We start from the raw sequence: 27,457 nt of genomic DNA, 5'->3' as shown, positions 1-27,457 counted from the left end.
ATAAACACGCGGCGGTGCCGCATGTTTAATTACTAGTACGTCATGCTAGGGACTATCTTTTGCGATTCTTGATATTGTTTTCTATACCTACCAGATTCGAGGGTCCGAGTGGAGCACATTCGGCGGGAGCACTGAAGTCAAAGCTAATATGTAGATTATTCATGTTAATACTGGTTTCTAGCTCAATCCTTGAGATCCCCAAGCCAGGATAGACATCAAGAACCATCATGTAATAATCATACGAAAACACTATTAACTCATTCAAAGAAATTGTATCACAAAATGATGCAAGCTCCGTAATCAGAAGCTTGAAAAGCATAAGCTATCCTCATACGCTTGATGAATGTAAGACACACAAGCCCGCCTCGCGCGAGCCTGGGAACTAAACTTTGGGTTCCGAATGCGATTTTAGAACTGCTCCCGATCCGAATAGCCTCATTAGGAACCCGCTACGAACCGGCTTCTCCAACCGCTTACCCAATGGAAACAGCTTCCAATCTCTCCGGAACTTAGAACCCGGCTCGTATCGAACCATCAGAGCGCCCTGCAAACATGTTTTAGATTCTCCACATGGCTTCTGCCGACCTAAGTCTTAGATATCACACACTAGGCTTAGGTAGACATCAGTTCCCTAGATCCGCGCAGCATTTCTACCGAACAGGCGAGTTCCTTTAATTACTTCCCGAGCAAAAAAAATCAATACCAGACCCCCGGAATCACTATACTAAGTATGTAGTTGATATTTTGGTTTCAGTCCTCGATACCCCGTAAGTGGGAAACCCTTCTGGTTGTGCGGCACCTCTGCAACCTCAATTAAATGCCGCATTCCATATCGGCCAACCCGAAGACCTGCTAATCGACCAGCGCTAAGTGACGCCTCATACATCATAAAACCTAGCATAGTCTGCTATGACGAAGATCACATATCGCTTTTGGACATTATTCTTTTGTGAGAGCTCTCTTGGGGCAAAACCTTCAATTGCATTGCATTGCATAACCTATGGCGGTTGTTGAGGCCAGGGAGACGACCATTACAAATTGACGAAAATTTCCCGTTTCTCCATTGCGAGTGGGCGAGGAGAAAGTATACAAAATATCCAAGATGGGATCTTCCGGGATAAGAAGAACGATGCTCAACCTAGTTGCCAATACCACAATCCTCTGAGCTTGGCAGGACAGTAACAATCTTTTATAACATGTTCCTGGTGTTACATCGCAATATATACTTTAATATCATCAAATCTGCTTATAAGGGATATACTACGTATTGTAGTCTTAATTGGATATGTTAATATTAATTCCGGGAATCTGGCTAATTGACATTTTATCAATTGATCGACAGGAACAAACGAGTTCTTGATGTCATGTCAAAGTTAGAGGCCAATATCAAAAAAACCTGTCGTGTGCATTTGAATTTCGATTACAGATGATTTTCTCAGAGTGGGACCAGCCGGATAAGCACCCGGGCCAATGCTGTCAACGTGTCCAATTGATCTGCGGGCAGTAAATGAGATCAAAACGTGGCGATGAAAGAAAATTACCTGAGCGTTCAATCAATCTGATCGAGATGGGATGGTAGTTAGTGGTGGTGGTGGATTAGTTAACGAACATCTGCAGCATATAGGAGGTTAAATATGACATGATATCGCCTCGAGCCGAGCTTGATAATGAAGCTAATTATACGAGAATTCGCGGGGTTCCTGCCAAATGCGAACTGGTGGAAAGTTTTAGCGCCTGAGATTAAACTCTGCATCTCCTCACATCTCTGAAGTCCGGTACAGCTTGTAATCGAGGGAAAAGGGGAGGACAAAGAACATGTGTGATTAACGGTTCAGGTCAAGAAAATGAGTATACGGAACAGTTAGGAAGTGATCGTCGGTTCTTATATATGGGTCTGACCACACTCTTTTTTGCCGTCGGAGCCATCCACGTGGTTAATTAGACAGCTTGCAATTGTCTTTCTTCATTCTCAACAATACGAAAGCTAAAATGATGCAAACGGGCTCTGTGCAATCTCCGAGTACTTTAGCGGCTGGCTGGGCAAAATTCCGGTCCGATTTCGTTGGTGGTACAGATTGCGATGTGGGTCCATCTTGGATATTTCTTTGAACAAAAAGAAACGCCTGAAGGTTCTCCTGACCCAAAAGTCTGGTCAGGTTGCCCGCTGTCAGTTGAAATTGGAGCATGGGGGGCTCAGCAGGCCCAGTTTAACCAATCATTCTTGATCAAAGTTGAGAGGGTTATATTTCGTCTTCTGCCGCCACTTCCGCCACGGGCTGGGAAATTCTCCTAATTTTGTGGCGCTCGCAAATTCTCCAGACTCGGGAAACAAGCTCTTTCCTTGCTTTTGTAGCCCTGAGATTAATCGATTACAGACGTTCCTTGTAAATGGGTATTTCGAGCCACCCACAATCGAGTATACGGCCGAGAATGTAAATTCAATTCAGATGTTAATTGAGAAATAGTGATCGACATTACTTCTTTCCACCTCAGGAAGCTGTATACGGCAGAAAATCGAGATTGGATTGCTACTTAGCTAGCATATCTTTAGGGTCTACGGAATGAGCGTAGACGCTTAACTACGAGGCGAGCAGCAGCTAGCAGATTGCATGCATGCAAAAATGTTACTCGGCTATATTGTGGGCATGCATGAGCCCGGATAGAAACCACAGCCATTGGCTCCTCAAAGCGAAGGGGGGTTAATGGTAAGTATCTCCAGATTGTTGACAAGTTTATATTAGGATCCCATGCATCTAGTGCCACAGTTGACTTTCCCCTTTGAAGGAGTGATTTTCACCCTGTGCATGGTCACAGACCTGGCCCCGATTGTTCTAGAACCAGGGGGGACTTCCGCGAGGAGAAAACATTTCCAGTTCCACCAAAAATCACAAGCTTACTCGAACGAATAAAAAATTTCCCCGAAGTAAAGAAAAGAATTCCAGAACAAGTCGAAGCTGCCACATGGTTGGGATGGTATGAAAAATGCATTGCATACATAAACATGGTCTATTCAGGGTCCAGAAGGTAGAAATAACGGCCGCAAGCTGCTACAGATGCAGCTGTCAACTAGGAGTAGGAAAAGCTTAAGGCTTGACTCGAGTCTATATCCCCAAAGAATAAGTAATCGTAGTCGTCGACTCGGTTTCACCCGTGATATGCAATGTTGTGGGATACCACATCGGCGAAGTTAATCCCGACGTGAAAGAAGCATGCGGAATATCCATGATCAAAAACGCTCATTTCCTCGCTCTGTCGATCGCTCGGAGTGTGCTCAAATTAGATATACTCACAGGGGATCACGAGGTTTTCCTCCACCGAAAGAACACCAAGATTGGCGGGCTGCGGCGTACGGGAGCTTACGAAATGCTTCTGCTTAGCGAGAAACCTTCGCATATGGAACAATTGCAAACCGAAGTTGGGGAGGTCTTAAACTGTCAGCCGCACGCCGAACCAATTGCAACATCTGACCAAACAGAGGACAGCATTACCGAAATCGAAAACATATAAATAAGAAATTTTTTAGGTTAATATATTGATCGACAACGTTCCATTTGACGATAGCAATTTTGTGCAGCTAATTTGGGACTATGCAGCTTGTAGATACACGATTGTACAAGCAGCTTGGGGTAAGTATCGTCAAAAAGCTAATCGCTTGTGTGGAAGCTGGACGCTGAGGGGCTGTTCGATCGCTGGTTCCGTCGGATGCAGCAATATCGACTAGCTCTAAGCATTAGAGAGAGAGCTCATCGGATACGTGGGACACAGTCTAGATCGACATACCATGGAGCATGGTGTCTAAATGTGTACATGTAAGTACATACATACGGGCTAGCCCTTCACATCGAGGTTAAAACACGCCATGACAGTTAATCGTGCTGCCGTGGCGCGCGGAGCTGAGGCGAGTAAAGCTCTTGAATGGCCTGAGCGAAGGAAGGGGAAAAAATAGACTTGCCTCGGAAACACCATCTGGCCGGGTCCCCCATGCATGACATTGTTGGTCTAAAATCCATGAGTTTGGACCCGGAAGCCCACTACGCTGCTACATCGACATGTAGGCAATAAGTACTAGAGAAATCGAAAAGTCTCGGCTGCAAGTTACTCCAGGGGTGTTTGTCAACGTGGCCGGCGAATCATACTGTCTAAGATTGTATTCCCTCCGATTCAGGTCTCTGGTAATAACCAGAGTTTACATTGCACTGGGAATCGAACTTTCGAACGCCTAAGGGTATACGCAAGTTCAGGACTCAAATCCTGTTAAGACCGGCCTAGAAGAAATAAGAAGTAAGAAGCATAGAATTCCTAAGACCCTCTCTGCGACTGCCAGGATCGAGAGTGAATTCAGGAATCGATAAAGCCAGTAAATCCGATGTCTAGACTTCAGCCAGGGCTCCACCTAGATCGGTTTTTTTTCTTCCTCACTACAGGCCTGCAGGTGACAGTTTTCGGCCTTTTACTCCGCAGCGACAGCAAACTAGTTGCTTATTTCTGAACCCTTCGAAAGTTTTCACACATGGCCAAAGTATGGCTAGTGACCCCGGTGGTGAGCCCGCTGGCTGGGATCGATTTTGCCCCACCCAACGGGAAATGGGCTTCTGGGATGCATAATGGGTGATGGGTATTTGAATACAACAGGTACTCTGTATAGTAGAGTATAGTATACAGGCTAACCCTCGACTGACTTGAGTTTTCAACAGTCTGCCCATGTCTGAAACTTCCGTGATCTTCAAACGGAATTGACTAGTCAGCGCCCAGATGTTGGCCAGTCTGTGCATACCTCTGAATTCTCAGATTCTATCATTGACTTTGCCCGAGCGGACAGTAGAGTGGCGTGTTAGGTTCTTTTTTGTGCGTACTAGTTAGTGACTCGCTGCACCCTGCTGAAAACCGACGGAGGAAAAAAAAAAAAGAGAGAGACGAAGTGAATGGCCTGGAATGGGCCTCTGGCGCAGTGGATACAAAAGTGGGTTGATCATACCACTGCCCAGCGCCTGCTCAGCCAAACAGCAAAAAGTAACATGGCACCAGACCAAAACCACGATGCCCACCCCTCGTTCCCCCGTTCGGACAAAGATATGTTTGTTTGTGTGAGCTTGCTATGGACTTCCTTGACAGTCCGCGTAAAGAATTCCTGAACTCGATAGTGATCGGCGTGAGAAAAAAAAAAACTGCTGGGGACTCAATCTTTGGACAGGATTAGACAGGCAAAACTGATTAATAGAAAAGGCTCAAACCCCTCTCGAAATTCGAGCAACCTCACGATTTGATGCTTTCCTCCTAATAATTGTTGCTTTTCTATTATAAACTTCACGGCTTCTCCGAAAAGAAAAAAAAAAAAACCAAACTATATTATCAGTGCGTGCTAGGGACCACTCGATAGTTTTATTTTATTTTTTTGGGCTACTATATTTGATAATATAACCTCCACATGCCTAATATCCAACGATACTTCCAGCGATAATAACACCCACCCGGCTCAAATAATCCACCGTTTTCCATATCCCAGCGCGGATATCTCGCACCTGGCCGGCCTAAAATTTTCTCGCCACATCTTCTTAGCAGGAAAATCTTATAAAAAAACGTGAGCCCGGTGGGACAGGATATTGCCGTTGAATTACAACAGCCGCACGCATACCCACGAGAATATTCTCTCTCACCAAAACTTCGAATTTCGAATCTTGAATATTTAATTAACGGCTTGAGGCTATAATATTTATCCTACAAAATTTTATATCCAGGCTCTCAACTTCGACTCTTCCCCCCCACGACATTATATTATACTAGCAGATCGGAAAGCTCTCTCCAACATCTAACAAGGTGTCTAGGAGCAAAAATTAGAAAATAGAGGGGATAAAAAAGAAAAAGTTATACGGCCCTCGGAACCGCCTACCACACCCGGGCAAGTAGAGTCTTGTCTCTTTTGGGCACCCAAAGAGAGTTCATAGCTCCTGCCAGCCGGAACGTGCATTAACGTGCATAAAATCCCCAGCCTACGGTCCCAGCGGCACCCTGTATCCCCTTCCACGGGACTCGTTCCTTTTCTTTTCCTCAGTCTGGGCCTAGCCTCACACATTCGTTTTTACGGTTATACCAGTCTAGCGTTCGCAATCTGCAGTCGATATCTCGACCCACGCCCACTTCCTTATTTGATCAGAAGCCAGCCCACTTGTTGAAGTGAGGAGGCTTTCTTAGTCTCTCGGAAGGAATATAAGGGCGTTAACCACGGCGCATAGATCGTATAATATTCTTCGGACCCTTTTTCCATAATTACTTATTTTCTCTTTCTTTTACTTGAAAAGATGCTCGACGATATCAGCCAGCCAATGTCCTTACCTCAGCTACCGGCTCTGACTTTACTTCCAAAACTTCATGACCCGTTCTTATCCCATAAGTTACCATCGCCTATCTCTTTCGAACGACCACACGAGGTCGATGCCCTGGTGAAGCGATGCGAAGCTTCTCTTAGACGGTTATCTACTCTGACCCACTCGTTTCAGCCGCTCGGTAACATGTCCACGGTCACCCTTGTACCAAACCTCACCGACAATCGGTTTGACGATATCAAAAAGACGTCTGCCATCGTCACTGTTACTGAATTGCAAGAGGAATCTCGAGAGCCGTCTCGCAATACTCAAACTAGCTTGAGGAAAACTAAGGCGCAATCGATTGATACAAGGAATAAAAAATGGAAAGTTTCGAAACCCACACGACCAGTTCCCTCGAGAGCAAATTCCGGACTATCCAGAAAATCGGGATCTGCAATAGGGCAAGCATCTGAAGATAATAGGTCCAAGTGTTCTTGCGACACTTCCCTGACGAGGAGCAAAACTTCAGCAGCCACATCCTTTTGTGATGTGGCTATGGGGGACCCCATGTCACCGAAAAGAGTAGTTTCTCAATTGAATGACTGCATGTACGTGAGAATAGTCTGATGCTTTTGGAGTTATTTTTTAAGCAGAATAACGAACTAACACCTCGCTATTTAGTCCTTCTACACAACCAGATGATTCAAACATATGCTCCCTCCTGAGCACCGCGATCATTACGAGTAACGAAGTCCTTCTACATTCTTGCATAAACCATCTCCGCAATACCGCTGCAACCAATCCTCTCATAACGATAAAAGCCAGTGCACCATTTGCGGGTGAACGGCCAAATGTTCCGCCAATAGTAGCCGCACAATTACGGCCTATTCTCCACGAAGCCGTTCGTACTCTCCTTGACGACTACCCAGATTACGATTGTGGCGAGCCGTCCCAACGCTGGAACGATTACCTAAACTCGGTCCCCACCCAATTGCAGCAGTTATTCGCAGCAGAATGGTGCCGCTATGTCCGTCGCATCAAGTCTTTCCACGAAAACAGCCCCTGGGACGACTTTGATTACGACCATACCCAGTCTTGTCCTCATAAAGACGGATGCGAGATGTATACTCGCATTCAAGTTCGTGAGGCATGGAATCGGTTTTGGAAGGAGTCTATTCTTTCAGGAAACAGATGCGTCCCCAAACCGAGCCAAGTCGCACAGTTCCTCTGCAATTACGGCAGCGACGTTACCCCCCCTAAGCATGCAAACCAGCCAAACATCAACTGTGTTGCCGGCTTCAGGGAGGAATTGGTACAAACTTTGGAGTGCCTTGGCGGTGACAATGCCAGATACAATTGGAAGTGGCTAGGAGATAGCCTATTCAAGCAGCGCAAGTAGAAATGCTGAGGTTTGGCATATGAGTAGGGACATGGAAATCTACTTCTTTGTAAATTTTGTTTTTTTTTCTACCTTGCTATTCTGTCTTGCCTTTTCCTCGCGACGATAACACCCATCGAATTCGCATTATGCATGGTTTTCATTTTCGTTCTTTTCACCTCCTTTTGCAATACTCTTCAGCGACATTTTCTTCACGCGGCGTACCAGAGATTTTACATTACATATACTTTTTGTGTTCTTCAGGCTTCTGTCCCATATGTTTTCGGGAATCTTAATTTTGGGATAATGTATATAGTTCATTTCATTTTTTTTTTCAATGTTGGGAAAGGGATCAAGGGAGCATTAGCGGATTGCTTATTTTCGGTACTTCTTGAACATTAAACTCAATTCAGATTTTATATACTTTTATCCGTTAAATTTTTTTCCCTGTCGCACCAAAGTCTACTCGAATTTGGAGGAGTCTCAGTCGGTCGTTGCATTAGTCTTCAGTCCATCCGGAAATATATCAGATCATCGTCAAGAGGCGAAAAAAGACCATTTCCTAGAGTCGTAGAAGCCTACGTTCCACCCCGTCTAAACTGAAAAACTTAATTCTGAACATGAGAAAAGATTCGTCATCTAAAGTTTTCCCGATTTGGCGGAAAGAAGCGGGTCTTGCCCCCCCTATAGCTAGCCCATAGTTAGAGATGTTCAATATAGAAGTTCTAAAAAGTTTTCCGTATAGGTGGCCGAAGATCAATCCTACGTGCTGAGGGCGGGCTCCGAGGAGCTGTCGTCGGTGCCGGTTTTCCGCGATTTCTACCAGATCGGTTGACGTGACGTTTGAGGAATTTATTTGGCTTGCAAATCGATTAATAGATTCCGAAGTTGCTCGTAGAAAGCCTCGAGCTCGCTATAACACTACCTAGGCCGTAGATCTGCGAGCTGCTAGGATTGTAGAATATAGGCAGGTGTTCCTGTACATGCGCATGTGGATACTCTACCAAGATACCTGTAATCCTTACCTAAGGAAGCAGGACCCTTAAGCCGCATCCGTCCGTTAGGAGTCTGATATCCATGGCTTTTTACAACGGACAGAGCTTTCTGATACCTAACAGGAACCAGGCGGTTGTATTTTAGGCTTAGACTATGCTGTGCTTATCGTATCCGAAATTTCAATTGGCATCCTTCCATAGATCGGCATGCCGAGATGGATGTGTCGGATGAATATATGCGAGACCGGCGGACCCCGGTACTTCTGGATATTCGTACAGTAGACGGTTTAATTTAATATTTATCTATAGCTATACCCTCCTTAAGATCTGCTCTTCTCCTTTGCAAGTACATAAGTACCGTATATCTTTACGATATATAGTTGGCCATTAAGATAGGAAAGGTCAACCGCAAGCTCCTCCCTTACCCGGGCTCGTTGACGATCATGATAACTGTTTTTCTAGGTTTGGAAGCTCGAGCATTCTTTACTGACGATATACTTACGTAGGCCTACCTCAACAAATCAATACATTCTCTTGAAGTCATTGTGATTTTAATACTAGCTAACGTAGCTAATTACTAAAATTATTGGTATAAAAAAAAAAGGTCGAAGTCGGATGTTTCAGATAAGATGTCACTGGGATCAGGATCTCAGAAACATGGGGCTTGGGAGGCTCTGCATCTGGACATTTGGAGCCGAGTCTGCCTGGACCTGGCCTCAAATCGCATCTGGACCCACAATCCCACCTGTCCGCAACCTCCTCTTTGCAACGCAAAAATCTGAGTCTTAACGGCGCCACGTTCTAGGCTGGCCCAGCATGTCAGCCGGTGGGCTTGTGTCTCGCTAAGTATTTCCAGACTTCGAATGGAATGGAATGCCACATATCGATCCTGGAAGCACGAACTCCTAAAAGGTTACGGCTCGTCGAGCAGCTGGGCCAAGTCTGTTAGCATTTAGCTTGCGCTTGGGTTTTAGGCTTCCATCCACAATCCTTGTTTCTTTATCCTGCCTTTCTCCTTTCCAGACCCTTTTCGAGTTTTTCATCGAAAAGGAACAAAAAAAAAAAGAATAATTACATACAAATAAGTCCGGGGAGCACGTGGATGGATCCACAGGAAGAGTCCATTGGCGTATCGGGAGTAGTTTCAACATCACGCAAAAGAAGAAGATTATCACCAACATGCGACAAGGATTCGCTGGAGCCTATCACACCGGCGTCAGATGCTCCCAGCCCGGACTGCCAGGGTCGCAATGTGCATGTTTCTGCAACAGAGATCCTCAAACCTATGGAATGTTCAAGTGGGGCTATCGACTCTTGCGACAGTGGAAGGTTCCATCTGCTCGCTTTCGGGTGTAATATGTATGGCCAATTGATCAACGAACCCGGCTGGAAGATCGAGACGAAATGGAAAGCGACGGAGGTATATACCGATTGGTTGAAGAACGAGAACGCGGATAGAGACGATATCCCTGCAGAGCCGACGCGGGAGCCTAATTTATTCACGTCTGTGGATACCCCCACGGTTGTGATGGCAGCTAGGAAGTCCATGCGGGTTTTGTATGTGGGGACTAACAGCATATGTGGTAAGTTCTGCTCGATATCTCTTATATTCCTCTAGAATAAATTAAATAAAGGTGTATTTTGTTTTTAATTTTTATTTCCCGTTTAATTGAATGCCAATATGTCGTCCGAGCTCGATTATAGGCACCAGGATGAAAAGAGTCCGTACCTGCATAGACGAGGCCATGTGCTAAGAGATGTGTGTGTCTCAAGTCATATTGGGTGTGCCTAGAATCGACTAAGGATGACGTACGGCTTGTCTTCTCGTCGGGCGCTGTCCCGTCAATCTCAATCGCAAATTAATTACGCCTAGCACGTGCCATTTCAATGGCCTTCAATAGGATACTAACGTTATGACTTGGCCTCAACAGTCGAGCGGGACGGGAATATCTACCTCCGTGGCCTCCTCCCGACGTTTGCACCAGGTCACTCTGAAAAACTCCGGGAGCTTGCTATCCCGCTTCCCCTAGGGGTTCAGGCACATAATGTTACGAAAGCATTCGGGACCCGATGGGCATTCCTTGGCCTCGTACTATCTGACGGGAGAATCTGTTCATTTTCACTAACGGATTGGTCGTTCAATATGCTCCATTGTGATGCAACTGAGAACCTGGTATATGATATCCAGGTAAACAGAATTGGTGAAATGTGTTTTCTGTGTTCATCTTCCTCCATGGAATGTGGGCCAGGAAACTCAATAATAAGAGTCTACCCCCCAATACCTTCGATTGTAGAGCATCTCTACGATGCCTCGTTAGAATCACTGACATCAAATACTATCTCTCCAATATCAGCTTTTAATCTGGGTCTAGGCTTTGATGATGGTATTCTACAGCAAGAGGTATTCACATCGATCGCCTCCACGTCTACTGGGTTTATCGCCCTGACTTCAAATGGCAATATATACACATACGGTGATAATCGGTTTAACTCCCTAGGTCGCCCACCTGATGCTACTAGGGCTAATGCACAAGGCTGGGGTCAAGTTACAGCTCTCGAGGGGATAGTTATAAAAAGTATCGGAGCAAATCCTGGTGGACATGTACAGGGCGCTTTAGCAGACGACGGGACAGTATATATATGGGGTGGCGATGGAACTGAGAACATAAACGTTCCATTTGACTCTGATCCCGGGGACTTAAAGCAGGACGAAGATGTCACTATGGTTGATATAATTCACCCTGATACTGGTGAGCCAGTGGGGTTCGACGGTGTTTATGTAGGGGAAGATTATGTTGTGCTGGTCGAGGAAGGTGGTAAAGGTGACTGGGTATCTGGGGCGAGTGATATGGGACAAACGGGATTTGGGACGGAGTATAGATGTTTGCCAACAGCTCTGGAGGTTGACGAGGAAGTAAAGAGACAGAAAGGAGGGTGGAGGAGACTAGACCTTGAAATCATACGAGATAGTATGAAGATGGTGCATGTTAGTTGCGGATTTGGGTGTACACTTATACTCTTGGGTTCGAATCTCGAGACTTGGAACTAGACCAATCTCGAGATCGAGGCATGATATTGAAACCAATGTTCCGCACCCAGACTTTGTTATTTTCACGGCCCATATTTGTGAATCGATTGGAGATTAGCTCTTATAGTTATTTACCTATACCAACTTTGTAGCATTTACATAGAGTATCTCCAACATCAACCAAGCCAATCCAGTCGCTCTATGACAAACTCCCTGGAGCAATATGAGACTATGCCTAGAGTATGTGCAATGCTAACATATCCCTCTTCTCTAAAGACATCTACGTTACACGGAAACCCTATTGATAATATCACATGATCATTTTGAAGCTCAAAACTAAGAATCGTCGTAGAGTATTTGGGTATAAAAATTCTGATAGCAATTCGGTTGATGTCATCACGCTCTTCCAGCATCTTAGCCTCTTTGGCATAGACACGCACTATCTTCCCCCACAGTTAAGGAGTTTGGCGATAAGACGAATCTTCCCCACTTCTGTACTTAGTATGATGGTATATACAATATACTACGTGAGGTCCACCAAAATATCACATAATCATACTGAAGCTCAAGATTATCGAAATGTTTTTATGGAATATTTCAGATGTTAAGGCCACGGCCCTCTCACTTTCTCCCCTTGTTAACTCCCTCCTATCTCCATGGCGTAGCAGTCTCTTTCAGTTATCAAGTATACTATATACCTATTTCATTAACCCTGTCAGAATGTCACATAATCATTTTAAAGGCTCAAACCCAGGCCAGGGGGTTCTGAAGCGGTATGTCAGATATCCAAGGCTCATCTGAGACGTTTTGCCCATGTTATAGACCAGCGAAAAAACGGATGTCATAGTAGCGAGCCGCCGTAGTCCAAGGATGTACTCTAGACCCAAGAATAGTGAACTAATTACAATTTGATGCAGCAAAATATATAGAGTCTAGTGGAATCTAAGAAAGACATAGTGCGCATTGGGTTATCGCTGTACCTATCGACCAGTTTCAAGCATTGCATTGGAGGGAATTACTTCTTAGGGTTGAGAATTTACTAGACTTAAAGGTACAATATATGCAATATCTTGCTGAGAATCGAATGTGATATATTATACTATTATGAGCGTTAGATACTTCATAACTATCTATTATCGTCCTTGTTCATATGGTTTGAACCTTTAGGGTCGCTATGCGTATATCATGTTCTAGCTTTGGTAGGAAATGGTTTACAATTATTATGGAGTGAAGTATGAGATAATAAATTTTAATACAACATTTTAAATAAATTAATTTAAAGCTTTGCATTTGGCGAATCAATAAAACGGGCAGTGCGGTTTTGAATTTTGGTTCTCTGGGAACATGAATTTCTCTTCCCTTGAGCCTTCTCAAGGAATTGTTTATGTTTGATAAACGTAGTTGTCCATAGTTTGTATTTTCGTTACTATAGTGCTATGTAGTACTTAATTGATTCCTCGGATCTGACGCTTTGAACTATTAGTTCCAGGTTCGTCTCGAAGGTCCTGGTCATAAACCTGAGAGGATTGTTGCATTTTACGCTAAATTTTGTGTTGCGATAAGAGGCTGGATAGGTCCAAAATTGCTGCACAGCAAAAGCCGATTCTGGACGGCTTGACGAGGATGTAGCACTGCTGCCCCTGAAACCTCTTTGGAATAATTTCCATGAACAGCACGGAAGTGCGCCTTGCGCCTAGGATAAATACCTTTGGTATTTTCTTGACTCCGTACCCGGTACCTTATAGTCTGGGCATCTGTCGATCAATATCAAAATTCCGTTTTGGATAGGCATGCCGACACGTCGACACCAGGATAGATTCAAAATGCTACTAAAAGCTTATCCTTTACCTCAGGGGGCGGGATTTTATACTTTTAGTTATCCGGAAAGGAAGGCTCGTATTATAGGGCACTTAGTCAGAATATGCTCAGTGGAGAAAGATGGCGATATCTTGGGTGCCCAGTCTTCGTCTGAAGATCTTAAAATCACGCACTTGTTTTCACCTGGGGAAAGAAAAGAACGGGTCCCCAGACTAGTTGATGGAGAATCCGTCGCTTACCCCGCAAAGGAATAAAAGGTAAACGGACGACGGCGCGAGTGTCACAGCCTTGCCTTGCCTGGGGAAATACGATCGGGGATCCAAGGTGTGACAGACCAAAAACCAGGATCCCGGGACCCACTATTTGGATCTTTTTGATAGGTTGATACATCATGATTCGTTAATAGAATTAAGAAAGGGCATGGGGATAGATGGATCCGTATTTTGGGAATTGTCATTAGTGCGGTTCGTGCATATGTATCCTGTAAGCAGGGTATACCGTGTTTCCCTATCCGTTAATTACTATGCAAGGAAACTTCTCTGCGATGTATGTATGTAATGTAATGTAATGTATGCCTGGGCTGGTCCGAGCTGAGGGAATCGGACTTTGAAGGTGGGAGTTTGACCGTTTTTTTCGGTTCGACTTCGGTAAAATCCTTGAATGGTCATGGGTCTGGGATGGGGGTATGGACTTGGCGGTGGGGCTGGAGGTGGGAAGTATCGGAAATCGGGAATGGGGCCGAACTTTTTGCCTGGAAATGGGTAACTTTTGCATGGCCCTTGGAGTGGTGGTGGTGATGCTGGTTATACGTAGGCGTAGACTCTTTTCGCAATCGTTATTCGCCGTCGCCCCAATATGTATCAGCCGCTTGTATCGTGGCGTCTCTAATCCCGGGAGGGTTTGGCAAATCGAGTTCCAAAAACCAGTTTCCATTTCTAATATTTAATTTTGAGATACCATGCGGCTTCGTAATTCTTATTCTATTAGGTAGCACATGGAGATCAGTTGCACATGTGCCACGTTCGTTTCGACAGTTGCCCATGTGCATGTGGCGATCTATAAGTTAACTGACGTAGCACAGGCGTTATCGAATTCTATTTTTTTAAACGTTTAACTGATTTTCCCAGACCAGTGCTAATGTAGGTAAAGTGTATTCGGCAGCCATTTCCCTGGGCCTATAGTTTTCTGACTTGTTTGTGAAGGTTGTTACTCGGCTGGAGCGGCTAATGTTGGCTGAATGACCATGTATAGGCTAGCTGACGTGACAGTGGAGAGAAACGTTTATGGCTATTAGGTTCGACACCCAAGCTTTCCGGACATCTGGTTTCAACATCTGCAAGAGAGAGACATTTTCCTAAACTTAAAAACCGTCTACTGAAATAGGAATATATATTGTTAATGGGTCCGGTGGTGATATCATGATGTTGAAAGTTTTAAATGTCGGGATGCAAATGCGTAACCAAAACCGTCCTTCAGAGTTCGGAAATTCACTATAATATATTCCAGGAATATCCCCGAATCCTCAGTAGCCTTAAATATTAAATCCGAATTCTGGCACCTGGTCCGCGGACTAATCCTCGACGATCCTGTAGTTGGGGGGCTGATGACACTGCAAGAATAAGCATGAGCTCCGAAAGCTGATTCGCACATCCTGCGCCTGCATAGGCGAGAATTACTGGCAGCCAAAATGCCAAGTTTTGTTCCTATAATTCCCACGTGGACGGCTTTCAACCTGATTCGTGAGCGAAAAACTAGCGAAACCCCACCTCCAACTGCTTTTTTCTTTTTTTTGTTCTTTCCTTTTCCTTTCCCTTCTATTTTTTCTCCCCGGGGCCAGTGGACAAATGCAAATGGTCTGACGACAAGGTTGCATTGGGGAGAGGAATGTGAATGGCACGGGACAATGCCCGATGGTACTTTTTCAGACGTCCGTCCATGGAATGTGAAGTTATGGTGATCTGAGGTTGACGAGTCAAGAGTTAAAAAAATCGGCTTGGCTTCATGGGCTCAACAGGCTAATCGATAAAAAAAAAACGCCGCCGGCGCGCCCAGCTTTGAATATTTCCCCAAGGACAAACAATGGTCAATTTAGAATCCATGTTCAATGATCGTAAGTCGAGCCACCCAAATGGTGTACACAGTCTGAATGGCACAAGAATCAAGCAGGTCCAGTGAGATGAGTAATAGATATGCGTAATAGTGGAAAGGCGTATCGACTCCTTACTTCTTTATATGCACTGCTGATATCATGACTTGATGCATGAGCTGTTTTTTCTCTAAATGTTCTCGGGGCGCGGCGCTGCTTGAAAACGTACCTTCATCCATCGCCCGATCGAACTGGTGACAAGTTAACTTGAGAACTGAATGGAAATACTTGTTTGAAATGCATGCTGATAGGGTCGTGTTATAGTTGGCTCAGGTAAGCCCCTCGCGGGAGCCGAGTCTTGAGCTGTCGTCGCCAGCCGTCTGGTCTCGATCTTGAGAGGCAAAAACAAGAAAGGCACACGAGGGGACTGCCCGAAACTAGAAGCTCCACTCGAGCTCGAGTATCTTGCATACATCTTAGTCCTGACTTACATAGTCCGTACATACTTAATTACATACACTATGTATGCAACTGGTTTGGCTTGACGTCGGTGATATCTCGCTTGTTAACGTTCCTCTGGCACACATCCGAGATCGCATTCATTCCTTTTTCCCGCTCGCATTAAAATTTGTTTTCCAATGCAATGCGGGAAAAATCAAAAAAAAAGGATCTAAAAAAATTTCCTTTCCATGTTGGAGCTTGTCCTGAGGGGTAGTTTCCGACCTGAACTGAAGTGAGCTAAACCGAGAAGAAACCTGACTAGTCAAGAGAGTGGTGATATCATGCACTCCTGCCACTTTTCGTGACCTTTGTCTTGTAGTCTTAAGATCTTAAGATCAGATTTTGCTCACACATACCTTTTTAATAATACTATACTAACATCAGTTGACTCGGTTCGACTCGACTGATTATTCCAGACCGGCCGTTGGGAAACTCCAGTTGTCGCTTGTCAGGTTGACCCCCGGCCGTTCCTCCGCAGGCCTCGTATACGAAACCCCAGACCCCAGTTATTCCCACGATAATAAAACCCAGAATATTAATTGACATCTCACTCACTCGCTGTCCTCCGTCCTCTCGTCGCTTACCAAGGGACTGGTCCGAGTCTTGATACATACCCGCAATTGCAAGTACTAAGAACCACCAGGTCGTCCCTTTGCCGAAGTTTGCCCGTCTGCGGTCCCCTTGGAAAGGTCAAGGGGTTTGGCAGTCCCTTGAGTTTAGCGTCGTCGGTTGGACTGGGCTGGGCTGTCTAGCTGCCCTTGTACCCACTTTGAACTTGCAATTCCAGGTCTGGTCTGTTCTTCCTCTCTTACATACAGCGGGCTTTGCATATCTGTTGGTTCCTGTCCAGGTTTTCGTTTTCGAATTTCTACAACTGGCGATTAATTATTCCAACTGCAACGTTGACTTACGACTAAGCCAGACAACCGACTTATTCCACCTGGATCTGGATCCGAATCGAATCTGAACCCGATTCTGGCCCGCCGGTTCACGTTGACTTTTTTGTAAAACAACATCCACCGCGTCCAAATTTCCATTCTCCTCCACACAACATATCGGACTCCGGAGGTTATCTCTGGTGGAGAGAATTAAATGTCCCGGGAATGTGGTTTATATAGGGGGATTCAAATATAGATTTCTCGCTTCAAGTTTTAATTTGGGACTTAGTCTCGAACAGCCGCATTTTTGAACGGGAGCTTAACTCGCAGACTCGAACTCGTTAACTCCACCATCCATCCATACCTCACCCATACTACTTACGTACATACATACATACGTATAGTCAGCAGCAGCAGCAGTAGCAGCAGCCCGATCGAGAGGGGTATATGTATATCGGGAACAGTATCCGAGTTCAAGCCCTTCGCAGGATTCGGTTCGTGACTTTCGACCAACTTTCGGCCCTGCTTGCTTACTATCATTCTCATTCCACTGGACTAAAACTGCGGTGACACTCGACTCGACTGGTCCTTATCCTTCCTTCCTTCCTTCAACTTCCTTTCTTCTTTCAGTCAGTGTGATTACTGTGTATCCTTGGATTGAATCGGTTTCAGAATCCTCACAGACACCGCCAGCATCGATTCAGTTTTGGTGTGCAGTTGGGAATACCTTACGACGAAACCGACAGTTGGTTGCAGTGCAGTGACAAGTCACCCGCCTCAGAACCAGCGTTTCAGCCAACATTAATTCAGTCGAACAAAGGCGACTCGATATGCAGTGACCCCAAAGCCCGACTTCCAGCCAATTCGTTGTCCTGTTTTTCCTAGGCTCTTGGATTCAAGTCATTTTGATCAAGGTAAATTGCTGGTCTCATTCTTTCCGCTTAGATATTCATTTCTCTAGCACAATACACACTTTACTATGTGTGCTATTGTAGTCCCGTAACAATACCTATTATATTTTATGCTTCTGCAATGGCTATCCTTGAGATTATCGATATCTACTCTAATTCTGAGCGACGTCACCATCCCTTCCTGTCTCTTATGCTGACACGGGTTCTCAACCAGGGAGACCACCAATCCAAAATGATCACCGCAGCAGGCGCAGGGGCCTCCTTCTGCCTGGCGACACCGGCTCGCCTGCGACCGCAGAACCAGCGTAATCCACGGGTTCTTGGGGCCGGGCAAGCTTCACAAACGACCCTCGGAAACTATAATCTTCAACGAACTCAGTCCGCGGCATCTAATTATTCTCAAAGTCCAAATTCTACTTACGCACCTTCCATCAACTCTCCAACCCGGGCGGATAGAATACCCGAGGTTACAGAGATATCAAAATCGCGCCCGTTTTTTCCCGCCCCCCTCTCACCGCCAATATCTCATCCCGTGTTTCGTAATCCCTCGTTTTCTGCGTCTTCTGCGGCACTTTATCATGATGCATTACTTCAAGAGGATGGGTTGCTCAGGCCCAAATCACCAGGGTCGTTATACAGCTATAATACAACTTCATCGGATGCTACTGCACGACAATTCAGCAGTATATCAGAATCACTAGAGCCCGAGGAAATATCAGATGATGACGGGGAAATCTCACCGACTTCACCAGCTGCCCCCCGACAATTCCCACCTTGCATGGCTAGTCCCCTACCAGGGGTCATGTCCCGCGTTCATAACTCCCAGCTAGACTTACAGGCGTTTAACAGCAATTCTGGCGATCTCCTAGTTTTTCAAACTTCGGATTCTCCTACGAGTCCTGATGATACTCATAGAATATCCGATGCGGTATGAGACATAACTTAGTATTCTACCAGGGGCTAAGCTGACCTTCTTGTTTTCCATTTTAGATGACCTATTCCTTGGATCAAAGCTCGCAGGAAATTTGTATCGTTGTATTGGGAATGGAGAACTCTGGAAAAAGCACATTTATACAAAAATACAATGGGCCAAAGAGAACACCTATTAATGGTGTTAGCCAAAGAGGTAGGTCCCAAAGAAACTTCTCTGAGATACTGATGCAGTGTGTTAATATATTTCCTGTCTCAAAAGTTTACCGTTACGGCGATTTAAGATATGTCGTTAGACTTGTCGAGATGGATTTAAGCGCTCTTGATATCAGAAGTAGTAATTTCACTTGGCCATCTGTAGGTTGCCGCCTGATATGCATCACCCGGCTTCTTCTTTTAGTTTATGGAAATACTAACTACGTCCCGCTTCCAGCTGCACGACGGCACTGAGATCATGACCGCCGACGGAATCTTGGTTATTTTTGATGTAAATGATAGAACAAGCTTGGATAAAGTCCCGGATGTTACAGGTAAGTTGAATCAAAGAGTCCCTGCACAAACCGTGATTTTCCCTCTGTGTGCATGCATGTGCAGATAGATGCTGAAGCCTAGTGTAGATTTCTTTTTCAAGGCCGAAATTCCTACGATTCTTGTGGCGTCAAAATGTGACTCGCCCATTCAGATGCGCGATTTACAGCCTGAAGCTGTTGAAGAGTTAAAGCATAGCTTGGGCGTAGAGGTCGTGGAGACATCCTCATCGGACGGCGGACAAAGCCAGAAGAGATGTGTCTCCTTGATGCTTTCCAACATCATCCAGCGCAAAGCCGGTAAGTTCCTTGAATTCTTTTTTTCAATTCTTCAACCAGGTGCATCTTTCTCGGAAACGAAAAAAAAAAAACCTTCTTCTTCATTAAGTCATCCCATCTCCACCCACTCGTGTTGCTCGTATGATCTCAAGAGCGGGGTCAAAAGTCTTTGGAACTTTGGGCTAGTGGCCATAGCTATAATTTCGCGTGGCGGCCAGATGCAGAAAAGGGAAGGTGCAGAATTCGCCTATCCTGGGACCCGAAAGGGTTGACCCGGCCCAAATCCCGACCCCAAATATCACCATAGGTCGCACAAAGCCTCCCAAGATTTCGTTTATATTTGTCTTACGACCAGCCCTTGCAAAGGAGACCTGCCTAGCGCTCCATTACAAATGCTTCTACGTTTTTGCGAGAATTTTCACTGAATGTTGTGCTTAATTTTTTTTTTTTTAACTTGGCTTCCTTTTTTTTTTGAGGCGAAAAAATGTTGTTCTTGATAACAGACTTTACTGAGTACAATATCTGCTTTGCAGAAGTGAAAGCAGCGACACAAGCGAATGAACGGAGACGAACAAACTCTGGATACAGTGCACGATCTGTTTCGCCATTTTCCGACCCTAAGCCAAATCATGGTCGCGCAAGCTCAGAGTTATCGATATCTATTTCAAAAACTCGAGATATTTCGGAGGGAGGGAAGGGACATCATGGGAGGGCAACGAGATCACTATCTGCCTCGAGTGGTATGCTCCTGTCGCCAAGCCGAACCTCGCATTCAACTCCAAGTTCGCCTATGTCGAATATTAGGGCATACACTCAGGATTTCAATCCATCCTTTGGGAGGGAAACTGCAGACGAAGATGATTTCTCTTACTTAAATGCCGACCATGCCGCATATAGTAGTGTGGCAGCCAACTTTTTACGATCAAAAAGCACATCTGCTGCTTCTCCTCACGTCTTACAAGGAAAACCTGAACACTCATCGTCACTCAGTGAGGTTATGTTCGATCGGGATCAAGCTCTGCAGCGGATAAATTCTGGTTCTGGCCAATATACTGGTGTTGCATGGGAAGATCTAGTCGACAGATTACTTGCGTACCCTATGTCGAGGGCGGACCAGGATTTTGCGACCGTTATGCTTTGTTTTTTCAGAAAGTTTGCGGCGCCAGTCGACCTTTTAGATTCTATTTTAGCGAAGTTCGAAAGGGTCAGTAAGGACGAACCTATCATCCTCCTTCAAATGAACGAAAAGATAAGGATACTATCAAGGTTGCACTGGTGGGTTTGGGAGTGCCCTGGGGATTTTGCGAATCCAGATACAAGACAACGGACGGTGGATTTCGCCCGTTCTCTCGAAGGCAACCGGACTTTTGCTGGTATGGCAAAGGATATTATTGCGATTTTGAAGGATGGTATTGAGGATGAAGATCAAATCTGGGGAAAGAAAGACACAGACTCACACCGATTCAGCATGCCAGGATATATGGCAATCCACCCACCTAGCAGCCCGACATTCCCTATGCATATTACACAACCGTATCTTCAGCCAAATGCCCCACCGCCTCGCAATATGTCAATAGTTTCGACCTTATCATTCAAATCTGGCGCGAGTGATGACAATAGCTTCACAGCGTACAGCCCCGTCGCCGAGAGAACTAGGAAGGACAGCTATATCTCAAATACATCTCTCAGCCCTACACTAGATGCCCAAGCAGGGATGATGAATATCTCGAGTCTGCTGGATTCTATACCCTATGGCCAAACAGGCCCAAGGGGAGTCGGTGAACAATATTCAATATTCATGGAACTTCCCGATGAAGACATCGCACATGAGCTCACACGAATAGATTGGACTATGTTCAGTCGTATCAAACCTCGAGACTTCGTGCGACACGTTAGTGTGCCGGCCGCAGAGAAAGAAAGGATGCCGAGCTTGAAATACATGAACAAATTAATTGTCCACTTCAATCGTGTTGCGTATTGGGTCGCAAGTATTATCCTGGAGCGCCCGAAGGCAAAGCACAGAGCAAGGGCACTGGAAAAGTTTATGAACATTGCATGGGTATGACTCGAGTAGCGTTTCGGAATAGTTGAGCGCTCGCTAACAGATGCAACATAGATCCTTCGCCACATGAACAATTACAACTCTCTAGGCGCCGTAATTGCAGGTGTAAACGGCCTAGCCATTCATCGTCTCACTCTAACTCGTAGCCTTGTCAACGAGGCTATTCATAAAAACTTTATGCGTCTCGAACTTTTGATGGGGACTCACAAAAGCCACTTTGCCTATCGGCTAGCGTTGGAAAACACCACGACAGAACATATTCCTTTCATTGCGCTTCACCGAAAGGACCTCGTATCTGCCGACGAGGGAAATAGAAGCTTTCTAGGCGACGGTGCTAGGATCAATTGGAGGAAATTCGAAATTATGGGGGATATCCTTCTTACAGTGACAAACAGTCAATCGATGCCCCATAGAGATCTGAGACCCAATCCTATGACTAACCAACTGATCTTTGACGCCACGGGAACTATAAATGACGATGTAAGTACCAATTCTATAGGCGCGTTGGGACGGAATATGTCTAACAAATTTCGGCGTATAGCAACTCATGGAAGGATTCTCGGAACTATATGAAAGGAGCGTTCTCCTAGAACCCGGAAACCACATGCAAGATGCACAACGTGCGAAGAGAGGGTGGTTCAAACGATGACCGGGAATCCCTCCAACTTTTAAAATTTCGACGTTATAAACTTTTTCCAATCCGATCTTCACGCAGTTTACATTCTTAACGATCTCTATAATACCGACCACGGACAGAACCAACTACCCCAGCACTTGAGAAATGCATTACACAAAAAAAGTACAAAATAGCGTTTTCGAAGCGGTTGTTCATCTTATTTGTTGGTTGTATTTGCTTTGGTAATTTCACGTTATTTTCTTATTTACACCACTACTACCTACACACATATTTGCAAAAATGATCGAAGGAAACATTTAGCACATTATACTTTTTTTGCTGTATTAACACCCATACCCCATCTGTCATTGAAATGTTTCCTGGGTTAGGATTTCGGTGTTTATTTTTATTATTACTTACCGGGCCTATGGGCGTTCTTGTTTTTTTTTTATATTTCTCTTTCCTTTCTCCTCCTTTATCCTGTTTTTCGTGATCTGCTATCTCGTAAGCGCCTGTCGATTTCTCGTTCCCAATACATGGCTCCTGGCGTTTTTCTTTTGCTATCTTATTTTTTTCCCCTCCCCCTTAAATCTTATTTCTTAATACTGATATTATCAACTCCTGCGCTTTTACGGGTCTGGATGTTGTGGATAATCTCAGTCGCAAATCTAGATCTTTGTATTTTTGTATATGCACGCAATTGCCCCCATTTCTTTCGTAGTTTCATAATCTAGCAGGAGGTTTGTTGGACCACTTTCTCGGTTTCATGCAAAGTATTTTTATTTACGGTTGGAAATCCCTTTTTGTTTTTATGTTTATTCTTTCTTCTTTTCATTAGAAATACCTAGTCTCCGATCAGTTATAGAATTTTTGCAATATACAGATATGTGTGCTACATCAAGGGAACCACGGAATGATAACCTTTAGGCAATTCGGTGACATTAATATTGATGTATTACTTCGGTGATGAGATGTTCGAGAAGATGTAACTGTATGTTGGCTCCCTAGTTCTAGGGGTCGAAAAGCAATTACGAGGTCAACTTCTTCCGTTACTCGTAAGTATGCAATATGCGGGACGGCGGGCTTTCAAGGCTATTTCTAAAATTCTAACTATACATTGTACATAAATGTGCATGCTTAAAGGTCCTTCCGTACCTATGGAAGATACTCCGAAGCTCTATCCCTTCACTCCCGTAGTATAATGTAGGACCAAACTTTGTTGAACTTTTTAAGTTTTCGTAACACTAACTAGGTACATACCTGCGTATATTAATATACACCCAGTTAGATGACAATGCTAGTGTGTAATGAATGAGATAATCCTAGAGAACCAGGGTACCGTGCATGGTGTTTACACAAAAAAGGCCGCGTGGGCGAATGCTGAGCTTGTGCTCTGTACAACCTCTGGTTAAGTAGTCGGGTGCCCCTCCTTCTTTCTCCCGACTTAGAATTGTGGTATTTATAAAGTATATTTGTACAATTGTTCGTATAGGTATTCTGTTTAGCTTACAATTAGCTGGGCTATCAGACGAAAAACAAAGGTGTGTGGTCGTACAACCTTTTCCCCCGTCCTTTGGTATTAATACTGTTCTCTTAAGTTCACTTTCTTATAGTAGGCCAGTTGAAGATAGATTTAGGATAGATAGGCATGCGGGTGAGTTAGTTAACTTATGTCACGAGGCTGAAGATCTGATCCTTTTGGTCATGGGGAAGGAGAGGGGTTCCGGAATACCGGTTAACAGGGTGTACAGATGTAGTGTATTATAAGCTTACCTATATTAAATTTATGGTTTTTGAACTCCGAGAGCTTAAGCCTTGGTGGTTAAACTTTTATTTACCTTTTTATAGTGGAGCTTGTTCGGGTATTTTTCTAAGGGACCTTGGTTTCACAAGCTTATTTCCTCTCCGAGACGAACCTGGGACCAGTTGTACAACCAGATAGGTTAAGAGGCTGGTGAGATATTGCCGATATCGATTCCTTGTGTGAATCTTCAAGGCTTTCTAGGGAGATGGCTGTAATATGGTCACTTTTACACATATGGAGAGTGGGTTATGATATTAAACCACTTGCTTCTCAATTCTTTGACTACTACTAATAAATAAATAATAACGCAATTAAAGAACAGTAGAGAGGCTAGCTAATGTACATCATATCCATCATAAAAGGTTAAGGGGTAATAATAAGGGAGCAAGGCTTCCAGGTCTGGGTGAAAGACAAAGAAAATGGTTAGAGGGGTAAGGTCAGAGGGTAGTTTCGAGGCGGCTAATATTTCGAGAGAATAAAATAACGGGTCAAGCAGAGCGGAGAGTTTCTCGACAGTTTGTAACACGAGCAGACTAATAGTAAGTCAATCAGACCTTGCGCTCGATGGAAAGAATAAAGTGTAATAGTTGATAGGGCATACCCAGCTCCCCACATCGTGGTATCTTCTTGAGAAAAGAAAAAAGGAGGCAATAAAAAGATAAACGGACCATTCGTCGGTCAAGAAGCGTCGGCAGGTGTTAAGACATCTTCAGTCAAAACCTCTCAGAATGCCAAATCGGATGGCAGTGTTTGTCATTCAGTTACTCGGAGTCAATGCCAGTCATATTGTCGGCTTCCTCATTGCGGACCTTTTCGATGGCTTTTTTCAAGAGATCATTGTAGAACCATTCGGAGTGGGCTGTGAAATTTGGCTCTTTGTTGATCATATCGGTGAGGGTCTCTTGGATGTGGTTGAGACGTGGGATAATGCCGGCAGAGTTGGCTGGAGTCTTGTAGTTCTTGGGGATGTCGTAATGCTTCTTCATGTACTCTTCACCATGGATAGCGACCCCGTATTGGAAGTCGATGGTGTAGTTTTCCCCGTCGATAACATCCAGGAGCTCCATACACTTGTTGTACGATTCCTCCACCTTCGCCTCGATCCTCTTCATCTTCTCCGACGCCTCCTTCTTTTCCTGAATGCCAACGTCAATGCGATGGGCTATCTCTTTGTACTGATTGACAAGAGGCTTCGTGTTCTTGTCCTTCGGGTATTGCCAACGGATGTGATTCATCTGCATGTCCGTCGCCCCGAATGCGTCGGACAGCCCCTGCATGAGCTCTTTGATTTGAGCGTAGTTATTACGCTCGCTATATCTTTGTTAGAATGATTGAAAATTACCTTGAGCAAGATAGGAACTAAAGAAGAACTTACGTCGTCTGGTAGACGGCCTTGAACTGCTCAATGGCCTCTAAGGCCTGCTGCTTGATGTCGCCCTTTATCTCTTCCAGCCGAACCCCCAACTCCTCCTCCCGCCTCTTGTGATCCCCCTCCACTGTTTGAGAGTTAGCTTGCGGTAATTTAAGAGGGGGGATATTTAGCTTACTTTGCATGGCGAGGATCTCACTGGCACTAGATAATATACATATCGATTAGCTTCGGCCGTAAAGCGATATTATGAGATGTAGTTGAGTGAACTTACGTCGCAACTGCCAGTGTGGACTCGGTCTCCGAGCCCGAGAGGCCTCCTGCAGAAGGAAGCTTCGTCTTCTGCTTGCCCAATTTCATGGGCGGCCTTCGGAGGGCAACCCGAGGCCGCTTCTTGATCTGTGGGGCTGGCAAGGCCCCCGTATCTGCCACCTTGGCCTTCTTAGGGGACGAGCCCCCGGCTACAATAGAGTCCCCCGAAGGGGAGATGACCTTTCGCTTCAAGGCCTTTGCTTGTTGACCAAGCGACCGAAGTCGCTTGGCCAACTCCCTGCCCTTGGCCCTGAGCTCTGGTACCTTTGTGTCGACAAGGTACCTTCGAAGACGGTGCGTGGGTGTCTTCGGTGATGGGATCCTCGTAGGGCGAGGACCAGACCCGGTGGCGACATTGGCGTTGGCTGCGATAGCCGAGACGCCGGAGGGGGTTGGACTTGGGGTCCTGGGAGGCATCTCGTCTTCGATACCTCGATGGACGTCCTCTTCGTCCATCACGTCATCCCCGACGGGCTCGAATTGAGACCCAACAGTTTCCTAAACTGTGGGCTCAGCTTCAAGCCCGCCGGGAACGAGCGTAGTGTCCTCGAGGACGCCCATCGAGGTATCAACGGGGCTCTGAGGAGGTGAGTAGTGTCTGACAGGATCCTCGGTGGGGACCGCCACTGCCTTGATGGCAATGGACTGGGACATCCTAAGTTCAAGAGGAGCCCCGATACCCAATGTAATCGCCTCTGCCGTAGTGAAATACGTTGGCCGAGGCTTCTTTACAATGGTTTCTGGCTCCTGTGTCCCCGCCTCCACTAAAGTTTTATCCTGAGCCTCGACAACAGGCTGGGAGAGCGGAGAAGGAGTGGCCACAAGAACCGGGGATGAAGGAGTGGCCATGGCCTTCTTGGTCTTACGAACTGGCAGCTTACGCTGCCCAGCTTTCTTGGTCTTCGGGATGACCTGGGAAGACTCGTCAGGTATGTAGTCGTCGTCTGGACCCGACTTGGAGGGTTTGCTTGTAGCCTTGATCGTAGACTTGTACTTTGGCCTGGGCGAATTCTTCTTAATAGGGATTTTAGAGGAGGACTTCTTCTTGCCATGGGCGACCTCCTCTTGCGCAATGAGGTCCCAAACACTCGCTTCAACATTGTTGTTGTTGTGAGACTTTGCCTCAGAAGCCTGCTGCTGATTCATTGAAACAGAATTATCCGTTGCTTCGATGTCCCAGAAACTGGAATCTGGTGCATCGTTTGTAGTGATGCCCTGGCGACGCTGAAGGAGACGCGACTTAAGCGTTGTTTTCGCAGCTGCCTTTTCCTTTCGGACTTTTGCAGCTAAAATAGCTAAGAAAATACGTTAGCATGATCAGAATAGGGTTTCTAGATTCAGGTGAAACTTACCATTTCCAAGGTTGGACGAGGTATCTGGCTTGGGGATACGAGATGGAGCCATTGCAACGGGTTTTCAGATGACGTGAGTTGTCAGGTAAGAGGGATGCTTGTGAGGTCAGATAGATGCTGCAAGCAGGTAGCTTCTTAACGTAGCTGCAACGAGATTTTAGCAACGGGTTTTAGCTAACTTGAATCAAGAAAATTTAAGGCATCACAAAGGATATAGATGGGAGCCAGATACAAGAGGCTCACGTTGCGAGTCCTCCTCTCAACGATGAACACAGATTCATACAGCAACGGTTTGATGAAGGAAGCTTA

General features: G+C 45.3%; 5 protein-coding genes across 5 annotated transcripts; 3 read left to right on the top strand and 2 right to left on the bottom strand.

Annotated features, from left to right (window-relative positions):
* Positions 1-6,296: 6,296 nt before the first annotated feature.
* Positions 6,297-7,701, top strand: AOL_s00081g177 (uncharacterized protein; the record flags this gene model as incomplete). Its single annotated transcript, XM_011124995.1, has 2 exons — positions 6,297-6,910; positions 6,984-7,701. The coding sequence occupies 2 exons, from the start codon at positions 6,297-6,299 to the stop codon at positions 7,699-7,701; spliced, it is 1,332 nt and encodes a 443-aa protein (XP_011123297.1).
* A 2,076-nt stretch (positions 7,702-9,777) lies between these two features.
* On the top strand, positions 9,778-11,724 carry AOL_s00081g176 (uncharacterized protein; the record flags this gene model as incomplete). The annotated part of the gene is made up of 2 exons (XM_011124994.1): positions 9,778-10,258; positions 10,607-11,724. The coding sequence occupies 2 exons, from the start codon at positions 9,778-9,780 to the stop codon at positions 11,722-11,724; spliced, it is 1,599 nt and encodes a 532-aa protein (XP_011123296.1).
* Positions 11,725-18,018: 6,294 nt separating this feature from the next.
* Positions 18,019-22,344, top strand: AOL_s00081g175 (uncharacterized protein; the record flags this gene model as incomplete). The annotated part of the gene is made up of 8 exons (XM_011124993.1): positions 18,019-18,825; positions 18,888-19,023; positions 19,090-19,184; positions 19,261-19,357; positions 19,445-19,654; positions 20,167-21,692; positions 21,750-22,175; positions 22,237-22,344. 8 exons carry the CDS (start codon positions 18,019-18,021, stop codon positions 22,342-22,344), a joined length of 3,405 nt encoding a protein of 1,134 aa, XP_011123295.1.
* A 2,532-nt stretch (positions 22,345-24,876) lies between these two features.
* AOL_s00081g174 (uncharacterized protein) lies at positions 24,877-26,252 on the bottom strand (the record flags this gene model as incomplete). Its single annotated transcript, XM_011124992.1, has 4 exons — positions 24,877-25,426; positions 25,491-25,611; positions 25,663-25,688; positions 25,759-26,252. 4 exons carry the CDS (start codon positions 26,250-26,252, stop codon positions 24,877-24,879), a joined length of 1,191 nt encoding a protein of 396 aa, XP_011123294.1.
* Positions 26,253-26,294: 42 nt separating this feature from the next.
* Positions 26,295-27,200, bottom strand: AOL_s00081g173 (uncharacterized protein; the record flags this gene model as incomplete). Its single annotated transcript, XM_011124991.1, has 2 exons — positions 26,295-27,091; positions 27,149-27,200. 2 exons carry the CDS (start codon positions 27,198-27,200, stop codon positions 26,295-26,297), a joined length of 849 nt encoding a protein of 282 aa, XP_011123293.1.
* Positions 27,201-27,457: the final 257 nt, after the last annotated feature.

Source organism: Orbilia oligospora (genome assembly GCF_000225545.1).
Source record: "Orbilia oligospora ATCC 24927 unplaced genomic scaffold scaffold00081, whole genome shotgun sequence".
In the NCBI taxonomy this organism is placed as follows: domain Eukaryota; kingdom Fungi; phylum Ascomycota; class Orbiliomycetes; order Orbiliales; family Orbiliaceae; genus Orbilia; species Orbilia oligospora.
Note: the sequence above shows the minus strand (reverse complement) of the source record. Positions and strands in the feature narration are given on the sequence as shown.